Below are 20,198 nucleotides of genomic sequence, written 5' to 3'. Positions count from 1 at the left end.
CTATTTTGTTTCAGCTTCAAAAACCAATCTTGACAAAAAGCGAAGCTGGGTTCGGGATATAGGAAATTACTGGAGCCTGCCCAGGGATCTGGTTCCTTTCAGAGATGAGCCTGGCTCCCCTCTGGCCCAGAGCTCCCTGGAAACCAAACACACTCAGAAATAACTGATAAAAGGAGGAGTGGGGGCTGGAAGGAGCCAACAAGTGAGGAATGTCGAAGATCTAGTGTGGGGCTTTGGGTTCAGGCTCCTCCCCAGGTAGGATGAGGCCCAGAGCTCAGGGCTGGGCCTCCTGGCGCCCGGGGCGAGCCTTCTCCCCCATGTCTAAGGAAGGCTTCAGCAAGTTCTCTGACCTACCGTATGTCTTGTCTCCAGTCTCAGAATCAAGACAGGAAGAGGAACCCAGACAGGAAGACAGAGACACCGAGCTGCGATGTGCACAGTTCCGGCCACGCAGCAAAGCTGTTCCCCCCAGACGCATCCAAGTCCACTCCCGGCCCCCAGCAGCCCCAGGAGCTGCTATGCAGCTCCCACACACTCACCTTGTACTTGTTGAGGTTATGTCTCTCCACACAGGTCCCCTTGAGGCAGAACTTGCCCTCGCCACAGCTGGTGCCATCTGCCCAGGGGAAGTGGCGGGTCTGGCACACCATATGCCCCTTCGCCTTGCCGGTGCACCACAGTTTGGTGCAGTACTGCATGTAGGGACAGGGCTTTGAGCCCAGGCCAAAGGCCAGCTCACACTGCTGGCTCAGGGTGTAGCTGGTACCAGGCAGGTCCTCAGGCAGGGAGATAGGCTTGCTGGGTGGATCCAGGAGGCAGTCGCCTGTGGGGAGCCAAGGGCATTCATGAGAGGTGAGTTGAGAAAAGTGGGATGTGGCCAGCCCAGAGTCTAAATGGTAGGGAGACAATGAAGCAAGGGCCAGTGCAATGGACCCCCTTTGAGAGCCCAACCCTTTGGGGGTCACGCACACCAAAGGTCATAGAAGACAGGTCCAGAGAGGTGCTGAGCACTCTCTCCAGGGACAGCACCAAAATCCCTCCTCTGTCCTCCTGGCTTACCATGCCCACTGTCCAGGAAGTCAGTGATGATGGCAGCACTGCAGGCAGACCAGGGGTTGGCACGGTCGATCTGGATGAGTGTTGGGGACATCATGTGGTTGGCTCGGAGTTTCCCAAACACCTCCTCGCACACTTTCACATTGTCATGGGGCATGTTGAACACATGGCCTGTGGGGTGAGGCAAGAGGACTCAGAGGGGAGAAGGATGTGGGCTCTGCAGTTTTACAAGGAGAAGGGCTCAGCCGGAGAAGCTAGAGAGCCCGAGTCAGCAATTCTCAGGCTGGTCATTTCAACCTAGAGAGAGACTGCTTTGCAAATGTCAAGATGATGTTCTTGTGTTCTCGGTCCTGTCCATTGGGCTGTGGGCTCAGTGGGGACAGCAGTGTATTTAAAATATTCTCCCCTTAGTGACTGATTGATGAGATACTCTGACTGCTAAATCAGACAATATGGCTGGCCAACTGGGCTGGGGCAACTGGAAAAAATAAAATTGAGCCATTGCCAAGGCAGACTCTGACCCTAAAAAAGGATCCCTAAGGCTTCAGGACATGAAGAAGCAAAGATAAATGTCTACCTCCTGCCCAAAGCACCCAGGACAAACCCAGAAAGTCCCCAGAGGGGAGTTCTACGCCCTCCACACAAGAACCCCCCTCTAGACTTACCCAGCTCATGGGCAGTGGTGAAGGCTGATGGAAGCCCATCATCCTCAATCACGGAACAACTTCTCTTGGGGTCACACATAGTGCCCACATCAGCCATGCCCAACGTATCACAGGTGGTGGCCCCACACAGGTCCTGCCAGGTGAGGGGAGAAGCAGAAGCCAGCCAGAAATTAGTGACAGCTACAGAAGGGACCTGATGGGAAGAAAAGGCATCGTATGGGAGATTCCAGCTCATCCCCGCTCCCAGCCCAACCAAGCCCAGCACCTTTCTAGCCAGCCCCTTTCTCCCAAAGCATTTCAGGGTTATTCATGGAATCAACCCCAGGCTGAGGGAGGAGGCTTCAGAAGAAAAGCCCTGTGGGTCTCTAAGAAGATTCTACCCAAATCCTACTCAGGGGCATCCTGTGGGAGGAAATTAGGAGGTACAAATTAAACCACAAGGCCATTGCTGTATGCAGAGATAGATTTCCAAGCCAGAAAACGGTGAGTTCCACAGCCAGGCGAGGCCCTGGTTATGGCTAACGGAGGCAGGTGGGGGTGAAAGACAAGCGTGTTCCTCATCCGGAGTCAGCCCTGAGCTTTTCAGTCCTCGCTGAGCAATTGCCTTTGGACAACCATGAATTAAGCTCAGATTCTCAGCCAAAGGGTCACGGGCCAAGGACCCACCCAAGCCAGAGATTTGGCTTCCTTGGGCTGGGAGGAGGCGGACTGAGGTGGATACGAGCAGCTATCCAGACACAGCTCAACTGGCTGCAGAAGCTCGGGAAAAAAAATCAATGGATCGCCGCCTAAGACAGTCCCTCTCTCTGTAATAAAACTTAACTTGCAGCAGAAGCTAGGACTTCCTGCAACAACCCCGATGGGAAGGGTTTTTGGGGATGTGGAAGGGCAAAGTGGGGCAGCGGGGCAGATATCTCAATGAATTTATCGAGCATTATGGACCAGCAACGCACCCACATACCTTAAGAGCCAAAGAGTTGGAAATAGGATAAGATACTTATCACTTAACAGAAAATACCCTGTTGAATCAGTGACACTAGGGTTCTCTGCATTACATCCTTGCCTTTCTTTACAGTTGACAAGAAACTATTCCATGCATCATCTCACTTCATCCCCAACAGCGTTAGGAGGCAGATATATTATTATACCTATTTGTCAAAGGTGAAAACTGAGGCTCATGCTCATAGCTAATCATGGTGATGATTTATTAAATGCTGACATCGTGTGTGCACTTCACACGCGTGACCATATTTCATCCTCGCAACATCCCACTGGAAAAATGACAGCTATTATCACCTTCCACAGTCAAGGAAGCCAAAGCTCAGAGAGGTCCAAGTCGCAGAGCAGAAATGTGCACTGGGGTCTGTATGATTGGATACCATCAGCACTCTTTCCACCACGTCAAAACTGATTGCTCAGCAACCCCTAAGTTAACTCTGCAGAGAAAGAGCTGCGTGTGTTCTCCATGGGAGCCAAGGTATCCGCAGAAACACCCCCCAGAACTGTTCTCAATCTTCATTCTCTTTACGGCTTTGCGCACATGCATGTGCAGGCACATGCTGACATGGGGGGAAAGGTAGGCAGCAGAGTTCGTGGGCTGGGGGCATAGGAGGAAAGTGGTCATAGTACAGAAAATCAGCAAAATTTAACCCAGAGTGCTCAGAAGTTTACCAGCTGAGCAGTCAAACTTGGCTTCCCACAGTCGGGTGATGGTCACACCTCCTAATGATGAGTTAACAGTTTCTCTGGCCAAAGATTGGAGAGGGCGATCAGACTCCAGAGTACATGGGTCAAAACTGATCTGCTCTTCTGTGCTCACACATGGCAAGCCTGCCACTTCGGGGAACCCTCGGGGAGAACCTCAAATTCCCCCTCTTCCAAATAGTCTTCCTTCTCCAAAGGCTCACCCTTCCAGAAAGTTCTCCTTCCCCTAGAGTTCTGAAACCTAGAAGAGGTTGGACAGGAGTCTCTGAAAACTCTTGTCTGGTGGTCAGAGCCCATAGGGAGAATCTGTAGGACAAACAGGACACTGCCCCAGGGCCACCATGCACACTGACTGCTGGCTTTGTGTAAGAGAAAGGCCACAGGAGGAAGAACCAAGAAGGCTAGATTCTGGTCCTGGCCCCACCACAAAGCAGATATGTGACTTTGGGCAGGTCACTTCTTTCCTCAGGGTTTCCTCCTCAAGAAGAAGGGCCAGTTCTCAGCTAAAACCCAGACTGGACCAGTGCCTTAATTAAGCCTCTGTTCCTGCCCCAATCCCAGGGTGCTCATCCCCCTCTGGTCCTCTCAAGGTTATAAAAGGAACACAAAGAATGATATACTTCAGAATGGAAAGAACCCTGATCTTGTCTGCTAACCCACAAAACTAACTCCCAGAAAAGGGAAGGTCACCCATGTGGACATTCGGAGTCCTAGCCCCTGTGCTGCTCAGCAGAAATGAGGACGCCAGACTGACAGCTCAGACAGGGCTCTCAGAAGCCACTGGACCTCCACTGTCCAGCAGCCTGCCTCTGCCGCTGGCAGGTCCTTAAAGTCAAGAGCCTCTTTCCTCCCTGGGAGGGTGGGTTCTCTCTGGAGTGAAGACATGCAGCTGCAGGCCCTTTCTGGCCAGGAGCAACCTGTTCTTTCCATCAAGAAATCCCGGTTTCCCAGGATCAAACAAGAGGAACAAGGAAGGAGCCGGCGCATTTCCTGAGGGTCAGGGTGTAGTTGAGAGCAGCCAGCCCGCAGGAACCAGTGTCTTCACTGTGGGAAGATGCAGCTGTTTGGGGTCACAGGCTCTGCCTGTCCCTCTTCCCCCAGTCAGAGACTCCAGTGAAGAATCACTGGACCTTAGTTCTTTGAACGCCCACAGGCGGGTACCCAAGGCTCAGCAGTGCCTCATTTGTGGCACTGAAGATCTCCACCCTTCTGGAATGAACTCAGATGCACTCAAACTGCTTTAACCTCTTCAGCTCAGGCACTTGTCTCCAGCAATAGAAACTGTTCTAGTCCCTTTTGCCTGGAGGGTGTAGGCACTTCCCACCCAACCCCTATCTACCTCACTATTTCTGGTCAGTTGCCATTTCTCCTTGAAGCTGCAGCTGCTTTTCCAGATAACCCAAGAATCACCTTGGCCAAGATCCTAGTCCTCCCAGATTATTGTTTTCTAACTGTCCTTCTTCACAGAATAATTTAGGATTGGAACCACAGTTGGAGACAAGGCAAACAAGCAAGCACCTTGCAGTGGCTCAATCCACATTTCCCAGGCGCACTCCCTCCACCCCCCCACCACAACTCCCTATGGCCCTCCTTCTCAGCTCCTCTCCTTTGCCCTGCCGTGCACTGAGATGCTCATATTTTCCAGCCATACAGGGTGGAGGACCTACAAAAATCAGGCATGCTAACTTTTTTTTTTAATGCAGCAGAAAATATATGTTGTCATGTAACCAACTTCCTCTTCATGGAAGAGCAGGGTTCATCTTCATGGCCACACCATAACATCCAAGACTCACACTCACACCACTTCAGAGCCACCCTCTCATTCTGCAGATGGGGACACTAAGGCTCGGTGGACTAAGATTTCTCACCCAAGCTTTTAACACGGGAACTGAACCCCATGCCTTTTGACACCAAGGCCGGTATTGGTCTTGGGTCTGAACCACAGCATGCTAGTCAGGATATCGTAATTACTGCTGAAAACCACCCACACTGGTATTAATATTGTGCCTTTAATTTGTTTCCATCTCAATCTCTTCCATGCATCACTGTATTACCTTGTCCAACCCCAAATCCATGGCTGTTTGTGATCCCCAAACATGGGAGGGCCTTGTTTTGCTAGAAGAAAAAAATTCTACCAATTCTAGGTGTCCGGGCAATGTGGCTAAGGATGCCTGGTGAAGAAGGGAATGCACCCTGGTCAGGTCCATCCAGGTTCGGTTTCGCTGGAATATAAATTCCTCAAGGTGTACAAAATGGCATTACAGCGAGAGACTGAAGATAACTAAGACAAGAATTACCTCAATGAGGAAGCAGAGAAATCTGACGCTTGCAGGAAGACCAAGCTTTCTCTCGGAAATCATCAGTTCAAGTGAGGGTGCACACCTAACACGATGTTGGTGGCGAGCACTTACTGGGTTGCTCCTGTGAACCAGACACTGTTCTAAGAGCTTTTCTTATTAGCTCATTACATCTTCACAATGGCTTTATGGGGGACATGTCATTATTAGGCCCATTTTACAGATAAGGCTCAGAGAAGGTAAGTTACTAGCACAGGGTCAGTGAGCCCCAGGTTAGACAGGAAAGGAGAGGCAGAGTGAAGGTTGAAATCCAAAAGCGCAGCCTCAGAGCTGAATGCTTCCCTTGCATTAGTACGTTTCTGGTACAGATGCACCCCACAAATGAAGAGACCAGGGAATCTCAAGATAGCAAGGCTGTCCACCCCATACCCTCAGCCCCCAAAGTGCATGTTAGCCACAAAGTGGGTAGAGGCCTGGGAGAGGCTGATGAAGAGGGAAATGGCAAGATTAAGTGCCAAGAGTGCTCTTAGCACAATGTCTGTGTCCCCTTCCTGGCTGAGGAAGATCTTAAGTCCTTGCCTCACACCTGCACTGACACACTGACCCCCTGCTCTGCACCATGTCTGCTGGCTCCTCGCTGGGGCCTCTCTTCTCTCCAGGGCAAAAACTGTTGGCAAAGAGCCAAGAAGAAATGCCAGAAGAACCTGAGACTCCCTCTCCCAACCCTGCAGCCTGACAGTTGCAAAGTCTGGAATAATGATGCCCAGTAAGCACCTAAGAACCACCTAAGCACGCATAGCCACACACAGTCTTTCGCTGACATCGGTGCCTTCCTCCCATGAATACATACTGGACAGCGGCAGTATGCAGGGGCCCACTGGAGTGGCCACAAAGATATAAAAAGGTCTTGCTTAAAGGAGCTTACAAGTCAGGGGGAATGGCAAATGCTGGAGCTATGGTTTCCACACAAAAACAGACAAATATTAAGTATACTTACAAGTGCAATGCAACAAAATAGTTCAAAACAGGACTGTCCCAAATGTAAGTTCTGGCAAGGGACCTATAGGTAATTATTCAAAACAACAAACACGTGCTGAGTGACCACGAAAGTAACAATGACAGTAGATGCCATTAACTGGGTGGCTGTTCTGGAACATTTGCTAACTTGTCCTTGATACTGCCTTTAAGCTCAGTACCATTGTCATCGTCATTGTCCTTCTATGGATGAGGAAAGTGAAGTTCAAGTGGCTGATTCATTCAACGTCCATTGTGAAAAGTCAAGTGCCAGAACTGAAACTCAGCTGTGCCTGACTCCAAGTCTGTGTTCTTTCCACGGTGCCACACAACCAAGGACAGGCATTGAGGCAAGGTGTGGGGGGCCAAAGGTATGCACCAAAAGTGATACAAACATCTACCAAGAAGTTCAAAGGTAGGACAAGAGCAAGACCAAAGAAGGGGAAAACACCTCACTTGCCTTCCTCACTCAACCTCGTGTTTAAGAAAAAGAAAGAATATCATTCTGGTGCACTTCCTCCCAAATGTTTATAGCAGCATTATCTACAAGAGCCAAATTATGGAAGGAGTCCAGACGTCCAATGACTGAAGAATGTATGAAGAAGCTGTGGTGTGCACACAGTGCATCCGAAGAATGGTACCTTGCTAGTTGCAACAACACGGATGGAGCTAGAGAATGATATGCTAAGTGAGGTAGGTCCATCAGAGAGAGACAAATACCATGTGATTTCACTCATATGTGGAATTTGGGAAACAAAACAAAATGATCATGAGGGAAAAGAGAGAAAGGTCAATCAAGAAACTCTTGACTCTTACTGCAGTGAACAAACCAGTGGTGACCGGAGGGGAGGGGATTTATGGAGTGCGCTACTTATGGTGATGAGTACCAGGCGTTGTATGGAAGTGTTGAATCACTAAACTGTACACTTGAGGAAAGCCTGGGTGGCTCAGTCAGTTAAGCGTCTGCCTTCAGCACAGATCATGATTTCAGGGTCCCGGGATCGAGTCCTACATTGGGCTCCCTGCTCAGGGGGGGGCCTGCTTCTCCCCCTGCCTGCTGCTCCCCCCTGCTTGTTCTCTCTCTCTCTTTCTCTCTCTCTCTCTGACAAACAAATAAATCTTAAAAAAAAAAAAAACTGTTCACCTGAAACTAATATCACACTGTATGTGAACTAATTGGAATGTAAATAAAAACTAAAGAAGAGATACAGAGAGATTCAGGTGCACATTCCTTCCTCCAAACTTCCTCCCCCATCTTCCACTATTAATATCGGCTTTCTTATTTGGTGCAAGTCAAAGAAGGAGGGAGAAGACCTTCCAAGTCAGGGAGCAACAGTATTCCACTCCTTCCTCTCTCTTTCTCCTCCTGCCTAGTAGTGTTGAGTTTCCATTCAGTGATAAAGATTTACAAACTCTTAAATACCGAAACTAAAGATGCTGCTCTCTGCTAATATCTTCCAAGGCCTGACTTCAGAAAAGATCCTGACACAATTATGATTCTCTTTATTGTATTAGGAAATATGTATAAAATACACATTATCATTTTATTAACATTTTCATTGAACACTAAACTTCACTGCCAAGTGGCAAGCCGTTTATTACAGGAAGAACTGACTTCTGTGTCAAATGAGGTTCCAGGCTGCCGTTCCACTCTGCGCAGTATAGAATACACGTACGTCCCCGCCTACCGGTCCCTCAAAATGTAATACAACTCAAGGCCAGAACAAGAAAGAAGGCGCCAAGCTTGAGACCGAAAGACAGAGAGGTGAGGACATTGGATGAAGGAAACAAAAGAGAAGAGAGAGATGACAAAGAACAGCCCTGGAGAATCTCAAAAGAGGAGAAAGAGCGCACCGAAGAAATGGGGAGGGCAGGAGGGGGCCGTGGAACGGCCCACAGTGGTACTAAGCACAACAGAATAAATAACACAAAGGAAGGAATAAATGGGCAAAAAAACCACAAACTGTAAATCCCACAAGACAAAGTCGGTTCAAAGGAGAAAATGTTACAAATAGCAAAACAGATGGTGGGATGGAAGAGAGGACCTCCTGCAGTGCCTTCCTGCCACCTGTCCCTCGCCCCACGCCCCCACCCCAACTCGGAGGGCTTCCCTGACTCCAGCCGCAAGGAGAATGCCCCCCCACCACTGGACTTTGGACAGAGGGCCCATGTCTCCCTCATGGCACTTAACATGCCCTAGTATACCAAGCTATTTCCTTGTCAGGCTCCCTGATATTCAGTAAATTCCTGACAGCCAGAGGCCACATCTTAATATCCGTACCTCCACAGCCCAGGACAGTACCTGGAAATAACAGATGCTCAATGAGTTATTTTTTTTAAATGTAGAACAAATTCATGAAGCCTAGTCTACCACAAAGTTAACCCAAGAGCAGAGGCATCAGACGTAAAGAGAGAAAAGACAGAGGGACATGCAGATCTACTACATCCCAGCACCAAATACCCTATTCCTGCTGCCCACCACAACAAGAAGCCATAGAAACGTTTCTTCTCATAGAAATGAATGTCCAGGGGTGCCTAGGTGGCTCAGTGGGTTAATCCTCTGCCTTCAGCTCAGGTCACGATCTCGGGGTCCTGGGATGGAGTCCTGCATCGGGCTCTCTGCTCAGCAGGGAGCCTGTTTCTTCCTATTTCTCTGCCTGCCTCTCTGCCTGCTTGTGATCTCTCTCTCTGTCAAATAAATTAAAATTAAAATTAAAATTAAAAAAAAAAAAAATGAATGTCCACCCTGAAAGACTGGCTCTAGTTCTCTGCCAATCCTGGTTCCAATCCCGTGCTGACCTCACCCTGCTGTTATGAGTCTGGAGACTGATTGCTTTGCAAAATCAGATGTGTGCTCCTTCTCCAGGAACATGAACTTACTCTGAATCTTTAAGTAAACTCCTCAAATTGTCAAAATACTTGTTGTATGATCATTTTTTTTTTCTCCTTTGCACACAGCATAGGCTCCTTCCTGGGTCATGTCTTCCTAGTGTTTTGATTTCAACACCCCACGTCCCTCCGTCTCCCTGCCAAGAGGAAAGCAGCATCTCCCCATAGCCTGGCCGAGCCTTGTTTTCACACACACAGCAAGTCCAATGATGGTGGATGGAAGGGGGAGCCCCGGTGCTGGCCAGTCCTGATCCCCTACTGTCCCCCCTTCAAGTACCCGGCACCTGGAACTCTCCAGGAACTGGGCTCACCTCTTCTTCATAGGAAGAAATACAGTCTGACCAAGACTGACCCATTCCTGCCTCCTCCCTGTGAAAACCATGGCTACAGTACTATCAGTCAGAGTCATTAGCCATTTTCCAGAGTTTTGTGGGGGGACCAAGGAATAGGTGACTAAAGACGTCTGACAGCTCGACATCCATTCTAGGCAAAAGGCAATTAACAAAATAAGCACATTTCTAAAAACTTCTTAGCCAAACAAACTATATACAGTTGACACTTGAACAATATAAGGGTTAGGGGCACTGGCCCCCCATGCAGTCGAAAATCCACATACAACTTTTGACTCCCCAAAACTTAAACAACGAATACCCTACTGTTGACTGGAAGTCTTACCGATAACAGTCGATTAACACGTGTTTTCATATGCTGGATGTACTATGTACTGTGTTCTTACAATAAAGTAAGCTGGAGAAAATAAGATGTTATGAAAACAATCAAAAGAGAAAATACACTTAGAGTACCGTGCTGCATCGAAAAAAGCCTACACACAAGTGGACCCATGCAGTTCAAACCCATGGTGTTCAAGGATCAACTGTATATATTTATCTTCATAGAAATAAGTATGTATATGTGTGTGTATATATGTATATTTCAATATTAGTTTGAAAAAGCATGGATTACACCAACATAATAATAATCAGGGAAGCTCATATCAGAATTAAAGGGTTCCTGCTAACCCTTATAAAGTACAACAAAAGGAGGACAGCAGGAGACTCGTCCAGGTTCCCCAAGACCACATCTGCCTCAGTCTACAAAGAGCAGCTGCACGCTCTGTTTTCATCACATACCGTACCTTCCCCAGGGGAGCTGAGGAATGAGCAGTTCCTAAGACCCTGAGAACGTGGCCCTAAAGTCTGCACTGGCAAGGAAGCGAGAGAGAGAGAGACATGTCCATTCTAAAGCTTTAAGCACGTACCTGCATGTTGGTCCTTCCAACACAGCTTCCCCACTTTCTGGATCGCCCTCTAGCCGCCTAAGAAAAAGACAGCCTCTAAAAGTCACATCTTGCCCATCACTGCTTCTGACCCAAGTGCTCATGCATCTTGTCCCCATTATGCATGGTTAACATAGCCCCTGGGTCTAGCACACAGCACTGACAGACAGAAGCTGTCACGCTGCTTGATTGCTTCTTCAAAAGGCGAATCCTTCTGATGGTGTGGCCCATGTTCCCAGCAGGAGTCCTCTTTCTATGGCTGGTTCCAAAAGTCAGCCTAGCCACTAAGCGGCGGAGACTGAGGTCTGTTACTTTAGAAGCCGTGAATGACCTCCACAGGGGCATCCCAGGTAGCAGATGGGCCAACAGCTGCTTTGCCCATTAAGATATCCTGTTCTTGGCCATTGCTTTTTTTTCCCCCCGGCAATCTGACTGCCGAGTTGTGTGTGCAGAGGTGGAAGCCACCTCCTCTGCAGTTTCCCCATGACTCAGGCAGTGTGTGTACGGGCCGGGCAGTGGCAGCTCCACAGACCTCAGCTGGAAGAATGAGTGCAAGGAAGCAGACTCAGGCCAAAGACCTCCCTAGAGAAACCAGGTGGTGGGAGGAGAAGGCTGGGAAAGGAGGAAGTTCAATTCCAGGAGGGGACAAGCTGTGCCAAATGGGTTAGTGTGGAAGACGTTAGTTCCAGCTCTGTGTGTGCCAGCACAGCTCTGAGTGGCCGTTGGAAAGAGTGGAGAGTCAGAGACCCACGGGCAACCAAGGATTCTGGGCCATCCCCTGAATGACATGGTTGTGATAATAACAAAACAAGAGCATGGCACAGATTCGAGCAAAGCCCCCAAAATCAGAGGAAGCAGGTCACTTGGACACCCCTCTTCCTCCCAGTCCCATCCGTGACCTCCAAAACCTTCACGGGACCCCATTGCTCCAACATCTATAACCATAAACGTTCATAAACTCATAGCAGAAGGCAGAGCTGCTTCTGTGATCTGACCATCTTTCTTAGCCGCCTACTCGGTATCTTTCCAATCCCACACCTGGGGTCTGCGGATGCTCTTTACTGAGCACACAGCACTTGCCCACCGCCAGAGGTGGAATCTGGAGCCCCACCGTCAAGTGTGGTCATCGGGAGTTTCAGTGAGTCACTGTCATGAACCACCTTGCCTGTTCTGCTCCACAGCACACATCAGGGCAAACAGGTCACCCTGGGCCAGCAAGGAAATAGGAAAATTGAGAGATTTTCCCCAACTCAGCTCCAAGTGAAACACCACTAGAAATTCTGACTCCAAACAGGTGCTCTAACTAGATTGCCAGCTCTGAATGGACGGGGATCCCTCAAGTAGAAGGCGGGCCCAGCACAGGAGGGTACGGGAGAAGCAGCAACGAAGGACGGAATGCTCCCCGTACTTGAGTCTGTCCTTTCCATTTCAACCACAAAATATCCCAAATGATTCCCTCCATCCCAGTCCAGGTTTTCCAGGCCTAGAACAGAGGATAACTGAACATGCCCAGAAGAAATGAACCCAGGATCTGAACTGGGATGCTTGCATCACCTTCCAGTTTTACAAGCAAAGCAGAGAAGCCTCAGAAGAGACATCTGAAAGGATTTAGACGCCCGGGTTGAAAGGGGGCGGACCTTTTCCGACCCCTCCAACACCATCCTCAGAGCGCCTCCTATCAGCCATGCAGACACACTGCGGCTCGGGGCGGCAACTTCCTGGGTTCCAGCCCCTCGACGCCTGATCTAGGAGGCGCTGATTGGCCACTCCAGGCCAACACCTTCTGAAGTAGCTGGCGCTCCTCCGACCGCCCACGTGCTTCCAGATGCAAGTTAGCCGAAGCTCCACGGAACCTAGGAGCGGCCTCTCCCTGGAATATCCAAAGTGGGAGTCGGAAGAGAGCAACAAAATTTTAACCCAGCTCACCTGTTAGGCACAAAGGGCATTTGGGGAGCTAAGGGCGGTGACCCTAAGAAAATGAGGCTACTGGGGTCCAAAAAGGTGACAGACCAACTCACCTGCCTGGTGAAGAGGATGGCCGTGTCCCAGTACTCTGGGTGTTTGTCACTCACTTTATTCAGCTTCTTCTGCCAGGCACAGAAGTTGCGCAGCGTCATGGCAGCGTTGCCCGTGACCTTGGGCCCTGTGTCGCGGTCTCCAAGAAGCAGCACCTTGACCACGACGATGTTGATGGGGTTGAGGATGCTAGGATGGCGGTAGAGTCGTGCCGCCGTGGCCAGCAGCGTAAGCAGATAATGCTCCAAGTCCGCGCCGTGGAACTTGACCATTGACTCGTCCGCCACCACCAGAGTCTCCACGTAACGCGGGATAGACACGAAGCGCTTGGCGCGCCCGGACCTCCGCCGACTGCGACTCTCTCCTAAGCCGGCCTCCCGCGGCTTGTAAGGGTCCAGCGCCCGCAGAATGGCAGGGTTCCAGCCTGAGGCCACCCCGCATCGAGAGGTGGGATCTCCGGGAGGCCCGCCGGGGGCGCCCCGGCGCTGGAGGAGGTGTGCGCCCTGGCTGTTGCGCTGTGCCGCCTGCGCGCTGGCGTTGGGGAGCGGACTAATGACATACTCGGCGCCTCTGTACCCAAAAGCTCCGCGTAGACCCCCGCACAGGCTCATAGCGGCGAAGGAATCTGGCTCGGCGTTCACGTCCCCAGAGTAGAAGCAACGTCGCAAGTCTGGAGAGCTCCCGGTGAGTGCCGGGAGGTGGACGCCCAGATGCTCTGTGGCGAAGGCGGGCGCCAGGAACTGAGCATCCAGAGTCAGGTGTAGGTAAAAGTCCTCCTGAAATGCTGTGATCTGAAAAATAAGTCCCTGATCCCCTGAGTCCTCGGGACCCCTCCGGTAGTAGTGGCGGCCGTTGATGTCCGGGTCCAGTCGTATGGGGACCACCACCTCCTGGTCTGGCTCTGACCCGCCTGCGGGTACCCCGGCGAGAGCCAGGGTTAGGATACCCAGCAGAAGCATGGCGCCGGGCAGCGCACGGCCGCGCTCTCCGAAGGGCTCGGCCCCGCTCCCCCTCCGGCGAGTCTCCTTGCAGCCGGCACAGGGGAACCACCAACGCTCCGGGGCAGTCAGTAGCTCCCGGAAAGCAGAGCAAAGGGAGAGAAACTCCTCCCAGAGGAGTGAGCGTGCACCGAGCAGCCCGCGCCTCCTACCTGTGCCTTTCCACAGCAAAGCGCGCTCTGGGAGCTTAAGTACAATCGCTGTCAAGTGCAAGGACGGAGATTTGCAGCCGAGAACTAGAGGGAGGTGCCGGGCCGCTTCTTCCAGCCGCAGCCTCTCGCGGCGCCGCAAACCAGGCGCTGGGCGAGCCTATTAAAGGCCCCCTCCTCTTTGGACTGCCCAGTCAGCGCCCCTCCCTTTCTCCCCTCCCAGCCTCCCAAAGCCTGCAGCCCCGAGCCTCCAGGGGCCACCGGAGAACTCAGTCCCGCCTCCAGAACCGAGAGCCACTTGGCGGGGAGGGAGTGGCCTTGAGCCCAGGCAGGAGGCGTGGGCTGGCTAGAGAAACCAGCCTTAGTGTCTCGGTTCGCATTTTGTCCTCGCGTTATGCCCCAGTGCCCCCACACATCAGTTACTTCTGTCCCGACCGACATCTGTCTGCTCCCTGGGTCCCAGCCTTTCTCTCAAGGCAGTCGGGGTCAGGAGTTGGGAATGAAGACTCCCAACAGACCACCGCCCCCTGCCAGGCCGGCCTCATCCCCCCCTCCGCCCCCCACTCCTTGAAACATCCCTGCTTTTCTTCATCATAGTGTCCTCTAAAAGACCCAGAACCAAGAACTGTCCCTGTAAATGTCCTGTCCTTAGAAGGCAAATTCCCAGGAACATGGAGAACCTGTCTCAAACCCAGGGCCCTGTGGGCCCACCATCTTCCCTGGGGCAATTGTGGGATGACAGCTGGTGCAGAGTTTAAATTTTCAGGGATTTGGACAATCACTCCCTCCCCATTCAGGGACATCACAACAGGACCTTGAAACATGTCCCAGTGGGAGTTCTTGCACCACCAAATGGGTAACCACTATCACCCAGGGCTTGGGGAAGGAAAGAGACCACTGGACCAGCACCAATGCCTGGGGGGGGATGTAAAGAAAGAGGTTGTCCTCCTGCTGGAGAGGGAATGAGTGAGGGTGGGCAACAGGGAAATCTACCAGTACTTCCTCCAAGAGTTTCTCTCACCAAATCCTTGACCAGGTGTCATCTAGGACACTGGAAAAGAAGGCCGAGTGTGGATTGGTGGGGACAAGACCATCAAGCTATGAGTTCCCATTTAGTTCTGAGGAGCCCTGTTTCAGGCACTGGTCCCCAAGACACTCTGTACCTCTCCGTAAAATCCACTTCTCTCTTCTGACAAGGAAGAAATCCAAGTAGACGACGGAAGGCTTTCCTAGTCTCTCCTAATACCTACAAAGTTTTTCCAAAACCAAAAGGCATCAAGTTGAGTTTGCAAGGAAATAGGATGGGTGGGGGGGTGCAATAATTTGAAGCCTAAAGTGGGGTGGGGTGGAAGAAATTTGAAATTTGGTTAGGGAATGGCTCAAGCAAACAACTCTATGATTGTAGGAAAGAGAATGCTCGGACCGGTCTATCAGTCAAGAGCACTTTTTGCCCATTATCTTCTCCCCGTAAAGGACCTGCTCTTCCAAGAGTCCTGTGGTGCCTTGGAACAGGAAAAATGCCTAGATACCCATAATTCTCCTGGCGCCTCTTCAATTGAGATGCATGGAGCTGAAATTCATTATGTGAATGAGTAAGAGATGGGTGTTTATGCTCTATAAATGCAAGGGAGTATGTGCATTTGGGAGGATTGTATGTGAGAGAGAGGGGATACAAATTTACAAAGGCCCTGTGTGTTTGAGTGTTTCAAGAGGGCCTATAATTAAAGGAAAACTCAGACAAACCAAAGGCAATCATAAGTCACTTATTTAGGGCAAGCAATTGCTTTCGTACACCCAGCAGTTTTAATGATGGGTTACAAGGTTTCTAAAGACATTTTACTTTCACTGTGGTGGATGGGGTTTGGTAAGGACTGTGACACAGCAATCAAGATGGCAGGCTCAAGGAGAGGAAGCTCTTCTCCACCTGTGTGTCTTGTTTCCCCTCCCATTCGTGGCCCAGCTGTTCTCGCCACTGGGCAGAGAAGCCAGCCATGTGGACTTTCTCAAAGGCATGGGCATGCACTGAGGCCTTACTCTGTGCTGAGCTCAAAACAAGAATTTTATGTGCATTATCTTATCTCATGCTTGTCTCTCCCCTCTTGGAGGCTATGATTCTGTGCAATCACTTCTGTCAGGGTTCCTAACCAGGATCTGCATAACTAGGGGTACGGTGGAGTAGATTACAAAGAGCATTCAAGGAGAAGTCAGAACTCAGCATCAACCCTCCATTTCCATCACTAATCTGATATTCTGACTCTTAATTTTCTCATCTGTCAAAAGAGGAGGGATTATCCTAAATCAGAGGTCTTCTTTCAGAAGACTGAATTATAAATTTCTTGTCTCTCTGATATCTAAGATCACTTCCAGATCAAATATTACATGACTGTTTGAAGCCTATGGATGATCAAGAGCCTAGGCTCAGAGGGCCCACATGTGCATCCTTGCTCCACCCATCTCAGTTGTGCAATCTTGGGTAAGTGACTGTCCCTCCCTAAACCTCAGCATCTTTATTACAATTAGGATAATAATACTATATTTCTCCTATAGTTAATATGAAGATTAAATAAGTTAATGCTTTAAAAGTGCTCAGACATGCTTAGTACATAAAAATGTTTCTTGGAGCATCTGGGTGGCTCAGTTGCTTGAGTGTCTGACTCTTGGTTTCAGCTCAGATCATGAACTAACGGCCCTGGGATTGAGCCCCACATGGTCTCCATGCTCAGCAGGAAGTCGGCTTCCCCTCTTTTTCTCCCTCTGCCCTTCCCCCGTTCATGCACTCTCTCTCTAAAATAAATAAATCTTTTTTAAAATGTTCCTTAAATGTGGCACCTGGGTGGCTCAGTGGCTTAAAGCCTCTGCCTTCAGCTCAGGTCATGATCCCAGGGTCCTGGGATCAAGCCCCTCATCAGGCTCTCTGCTCAGCGGGGAGCCTGCTTCCCCATCTCTCTCTCTCTGCCTGCCTTTCTGCCTTTCTGTCAAATAAATAAATTAAATCTTTTTTAAAAAGTTCCTTTTAAATGTTATCTAATAGTTAATATCCTTATTAACTATTATTATTATAAATATTAATATTATTACCAAGCCTTACTTGGCCCTCCAAGATGACTGTCATCATCACTTTCTGAAGCCTCTGGTATTGCTAACGGGCAAGGGATGGAAGTGAATGGAAACAACCTTTCCCAACCCTGCTCAGAAATTTCCAATGTCACTTTGGCCACCCCACTTCCATATTAGGACTCTGATGCTGCCACCCTCTTGCTTTTCCCTGTCCTCCACCATCTTAAGATCTTTGGAAAATAATTTCAACTCCTTCTCCAGGAGAAAGACTGGGGACCTCATCCATGCTGTCAAATATGAATACCTCAGCTTTGCCAACTAGGCAGACCTCCTTGTGCCCTTTCAGTCTCCACCCAGGTTTGCCACCTCTTCAGAGAGACCTTCCTAGGCCACCTGACCTAGGAAGCCCCAAATCACGACCATGATTCCATATTTTATTTTCTCCATATCATGTACTTCTATTTAAACCTGCTTTGTTCACTTGGATGTTTACTTTTTTATTAACTATCCTCCCCCACAACCTAAGTAGAATGAGAGTGAAACTGTATTTGTCCCACTCTCTGTTATGTCTCCCAGGGCCTGGTTCAGTGCTTGGCAAATGGGAGCTATTCATTTATGGTGGATAAAGAAATTGACTCAACCCTAGTCCCTGCTTGGTCACTCACGGTCTACGAAACTCTGGATGAGATACTTCGTCTCTGAAATGGGGAGGGTAAGATGAAATTTTAGGAGAGTTTGGAGTACCTGAAACACTGCTCCCATAGTTATTAACTCTCCTCACCTCTAATGGAAACCTTCACCCTGTGCCCTAGTCACCTAACCCACTCATTTCCTGGTTGAGGCAGATGAGGGCAAGAGAGATAGTTACTTGTCTAAGGCTACCTGGCCAGCTGCTTTGCTCAAGTCATAAACTCGTTTCTCTTCACCCCCTTACACAAAAATATGGCTCTAGCTAAATTAGCTAGCTTGCCTTCTTTTGACCAGAAGCTGTGGTTTCAACATGCATAACTTCATGTAAACCATTTCTTCCATCTAGGATGTCTTCTCAGTCTCTTTGGAGCCTGTGTATTTCACTCTCACCTCATCCAGGAAACCACTTAATTTAACTCAAACCACACAGTTTTGCTCCTTGTTTCTCAGTTCCTACAGTGTATGCTTATTCCATTTCTAGCATTTCTATTCGAACTTGTCTTTTGCTAATCAAATGTCAAACCCTTTTCTTGGACTGGGCTATGGCCACACAGGACTAGATTAGAAACTCACCAAAACTAGGGCTTCCTTTACTTTTATGTCAGCCTCCATGACAGTCCCCAGAAGAGGTGTTGACTGCTGGCTGAGTCAAGTGGGTGCAGAAGGTTCCAGTAAGAAAATCAGCCCAAAGAGATGATGCATGGAGGCATCTACAGAGGAGGCAGCTACAAGGATTCGTTTTGGAGACTCAGACTTCATTTCTTTCAGATTGTGATTATTCAATGTGAGGACCTGCCTACCTGGAAAATCAAGCATCCTGGACTCTCTCTCCAAATGGGTGGGAAAAAATCAAGGAGAAAGAGAGTGGGTAGGCAGAGAAATAAGAAACAAGCTCTATGTTCTAGGCAATATTTTAATGGGGGAGGGGAGGGACTGAAGGAAGTCTTCCCATTCCTCAGATCAGACAGTATTAATTCATTGGTTTATCATGTTAGGATTCAGATTAGGTTGTCTCAGAAAATAAATTTAAGAACTTACTATTTTGGATGCTTTATGTCTTCAACATTCTTTGTCACAGATCTCTAAAAGCCCCAGATGTGTCTGAGTGCTCTTCGTGGAAACTGTGCCACAGAGATGGGCAAAGCATACCACATCTAGAAAAGGCATGGGTTCAAGGAAGCTTCTTGGAAGACTTGGGGAGTGTTGACCTACTGAGCTGCATCATCCGGGCTTCCACCAGTGCTGAATTCCTTGGCCAGTCTTCTCCCAGATGTGGAGACAGCTGAAGCAGCTGGAGATTCATCTGAGGCCCCATGAATTATAACCCTGGGCCTGGGTCCATTCTTCTTTGCTCAGAGGAAATGTTTAACTCTATTTTTCCCCTCTCAGCCACCCACTCTGATTTGTTCTCTGGAGCCAAGTATTTCATAGAAGGCCCTCTGGTACTTAAGTCCTGTATTTGTTCTCTTGGACACTAGGAAATTAGAACAAAGGGTCCTGACTTGGCTTGGGGAAACTCATCAAAACATGGTTTCAGTTTGCCTCCTGCTTATACCCTGAATCCCTCCTTATACAGTTTTAAATAACAGACACTACCCTTAGATCCCAGACTTCCCAATTTAACAATTCATTCTATAGATTTAAACACACACACACACACACACTTGTAAATGACTTTGGAGTTTTTGGGTCTTGAGGACAGAGCTAGCATTCAGGTTGGTGGAGAAGGAATATCTAGACTAGGGGAGAAGAAATCAATACTAAATCCTTCACTCCTGTCTGGGATTTAGAGAGCAGTTTTATCTGCCAGTCTTCTATCCCCTTTGCTCCTCCCAGTACACCCTTTTCCCATCACCATCAGCATGCAGAATAGTAGCTTCAAGATGTGAGCTTGAACTCGAGCTTCAGGCCATGTACCAGCATCAGTAGTAACGAACCCTGTCCACCTTTCAGAATGTCAGACAAGTCTCCAAAATAAAACACATCATTCCTCCAGGAGGCTGTGCTTTCGTCCATCAGTGTGTTCTTCTTAATAAAAGTACTTGAGGGGCACCTGGGTGACTCTGTTGGTCGAGCATAGAACTCTTACTTGAAAGAGATCTCAGGATCGAGGAATCAAGCCCTGAGACGGGGTATGTGCTCAGCACACAGTCTGTTTGAGATTCTCTCTCTCTGCCCGTCCCCTCCACCTCAAATAAATAAACAAATCTAGGGGTATCTGGGTGGCTCAGTCTGTTGCGCCTCCAACTTTTGATTTTGACTCAGGAGCCCCACAGCAGGCTACATGCTAAGCATGGAGCCTGTGTAGGATTCTCTCTCCCTCTTCCTCTGCCCCTCTCCTTTCTCGTGCTTGCTCTCTCTCTCTCTCTCTCTCTCTCCATCTCATT

At 49.3% G+C, this 20,198-nt stretch overlaps 1 protein-coding gene and 1 long non-coding RNA gene across 3 annotated transcripts in view; one reads left to right on the top strand and one right to left on the bottom strand.

Annotated features, from left to right (window-relative positions):
* ADAMTS15 (ADAM metallopeptidase with thrombospondin type 1 motif 15) overlaps window positions 1–14,309 on the bottom strand; it is a 26,037-nt gene extending 11,728 nt beyond the window's left edge. Inside the window, exons 1-4 of one of the 2 annotated variants that reach the window (XM_082683370.1) lie at window positions 12,920–14,309; window positions 1,722–1,854; window positions 1,060–1,227; window positions 540–823 (exon numbers count right to left, since the gene is read on the bottom strand). In XM_082683370.1, the coding sequence (XP_082539496.1) occupies window positions 540–823; window positions 1,060–1,227; window positions 1,722–1,854; window positions 12,920–13,876 (1,542 nt within the window). In that variant the 5' untranslated portion in view covers window positions 13,877–14,309. Of the gene's footprint in view, window positions 1–539; window positions 824–1,059; window positions 1,228–1,721; window positions 1,855–10,883; window positions 10,982–12,919 lie in introns of those variants that run through there. The other variant, XM_082683371.1, reaches the window with a different exon arrangement.
* LOC309840871 lies at window positions 13,524–20,198 on the top strand. The gene is made up of 3 exons (XR_014298833.1): window positions 13,524–13,601; window positions 16,421–16,537; window positions 18,890–20,198. It is a non-coding gene; the product is annotated as an uncharacterized lncRNA (long non-coding RNA).

Source organism: Mustela nivalis, assembly GCF_964662115.1.
Source record: "Mustela nivalis genome assembly, chromosome: 9".
NCBI lineage: Eukaryota > Metazoa > Chordata > Mammalia > Carnivora > Mustelidae > Mustela > Mustela nivalis.
This window is presented reverse-complemented; position numbering and strand designations above follow the sequence as displayed.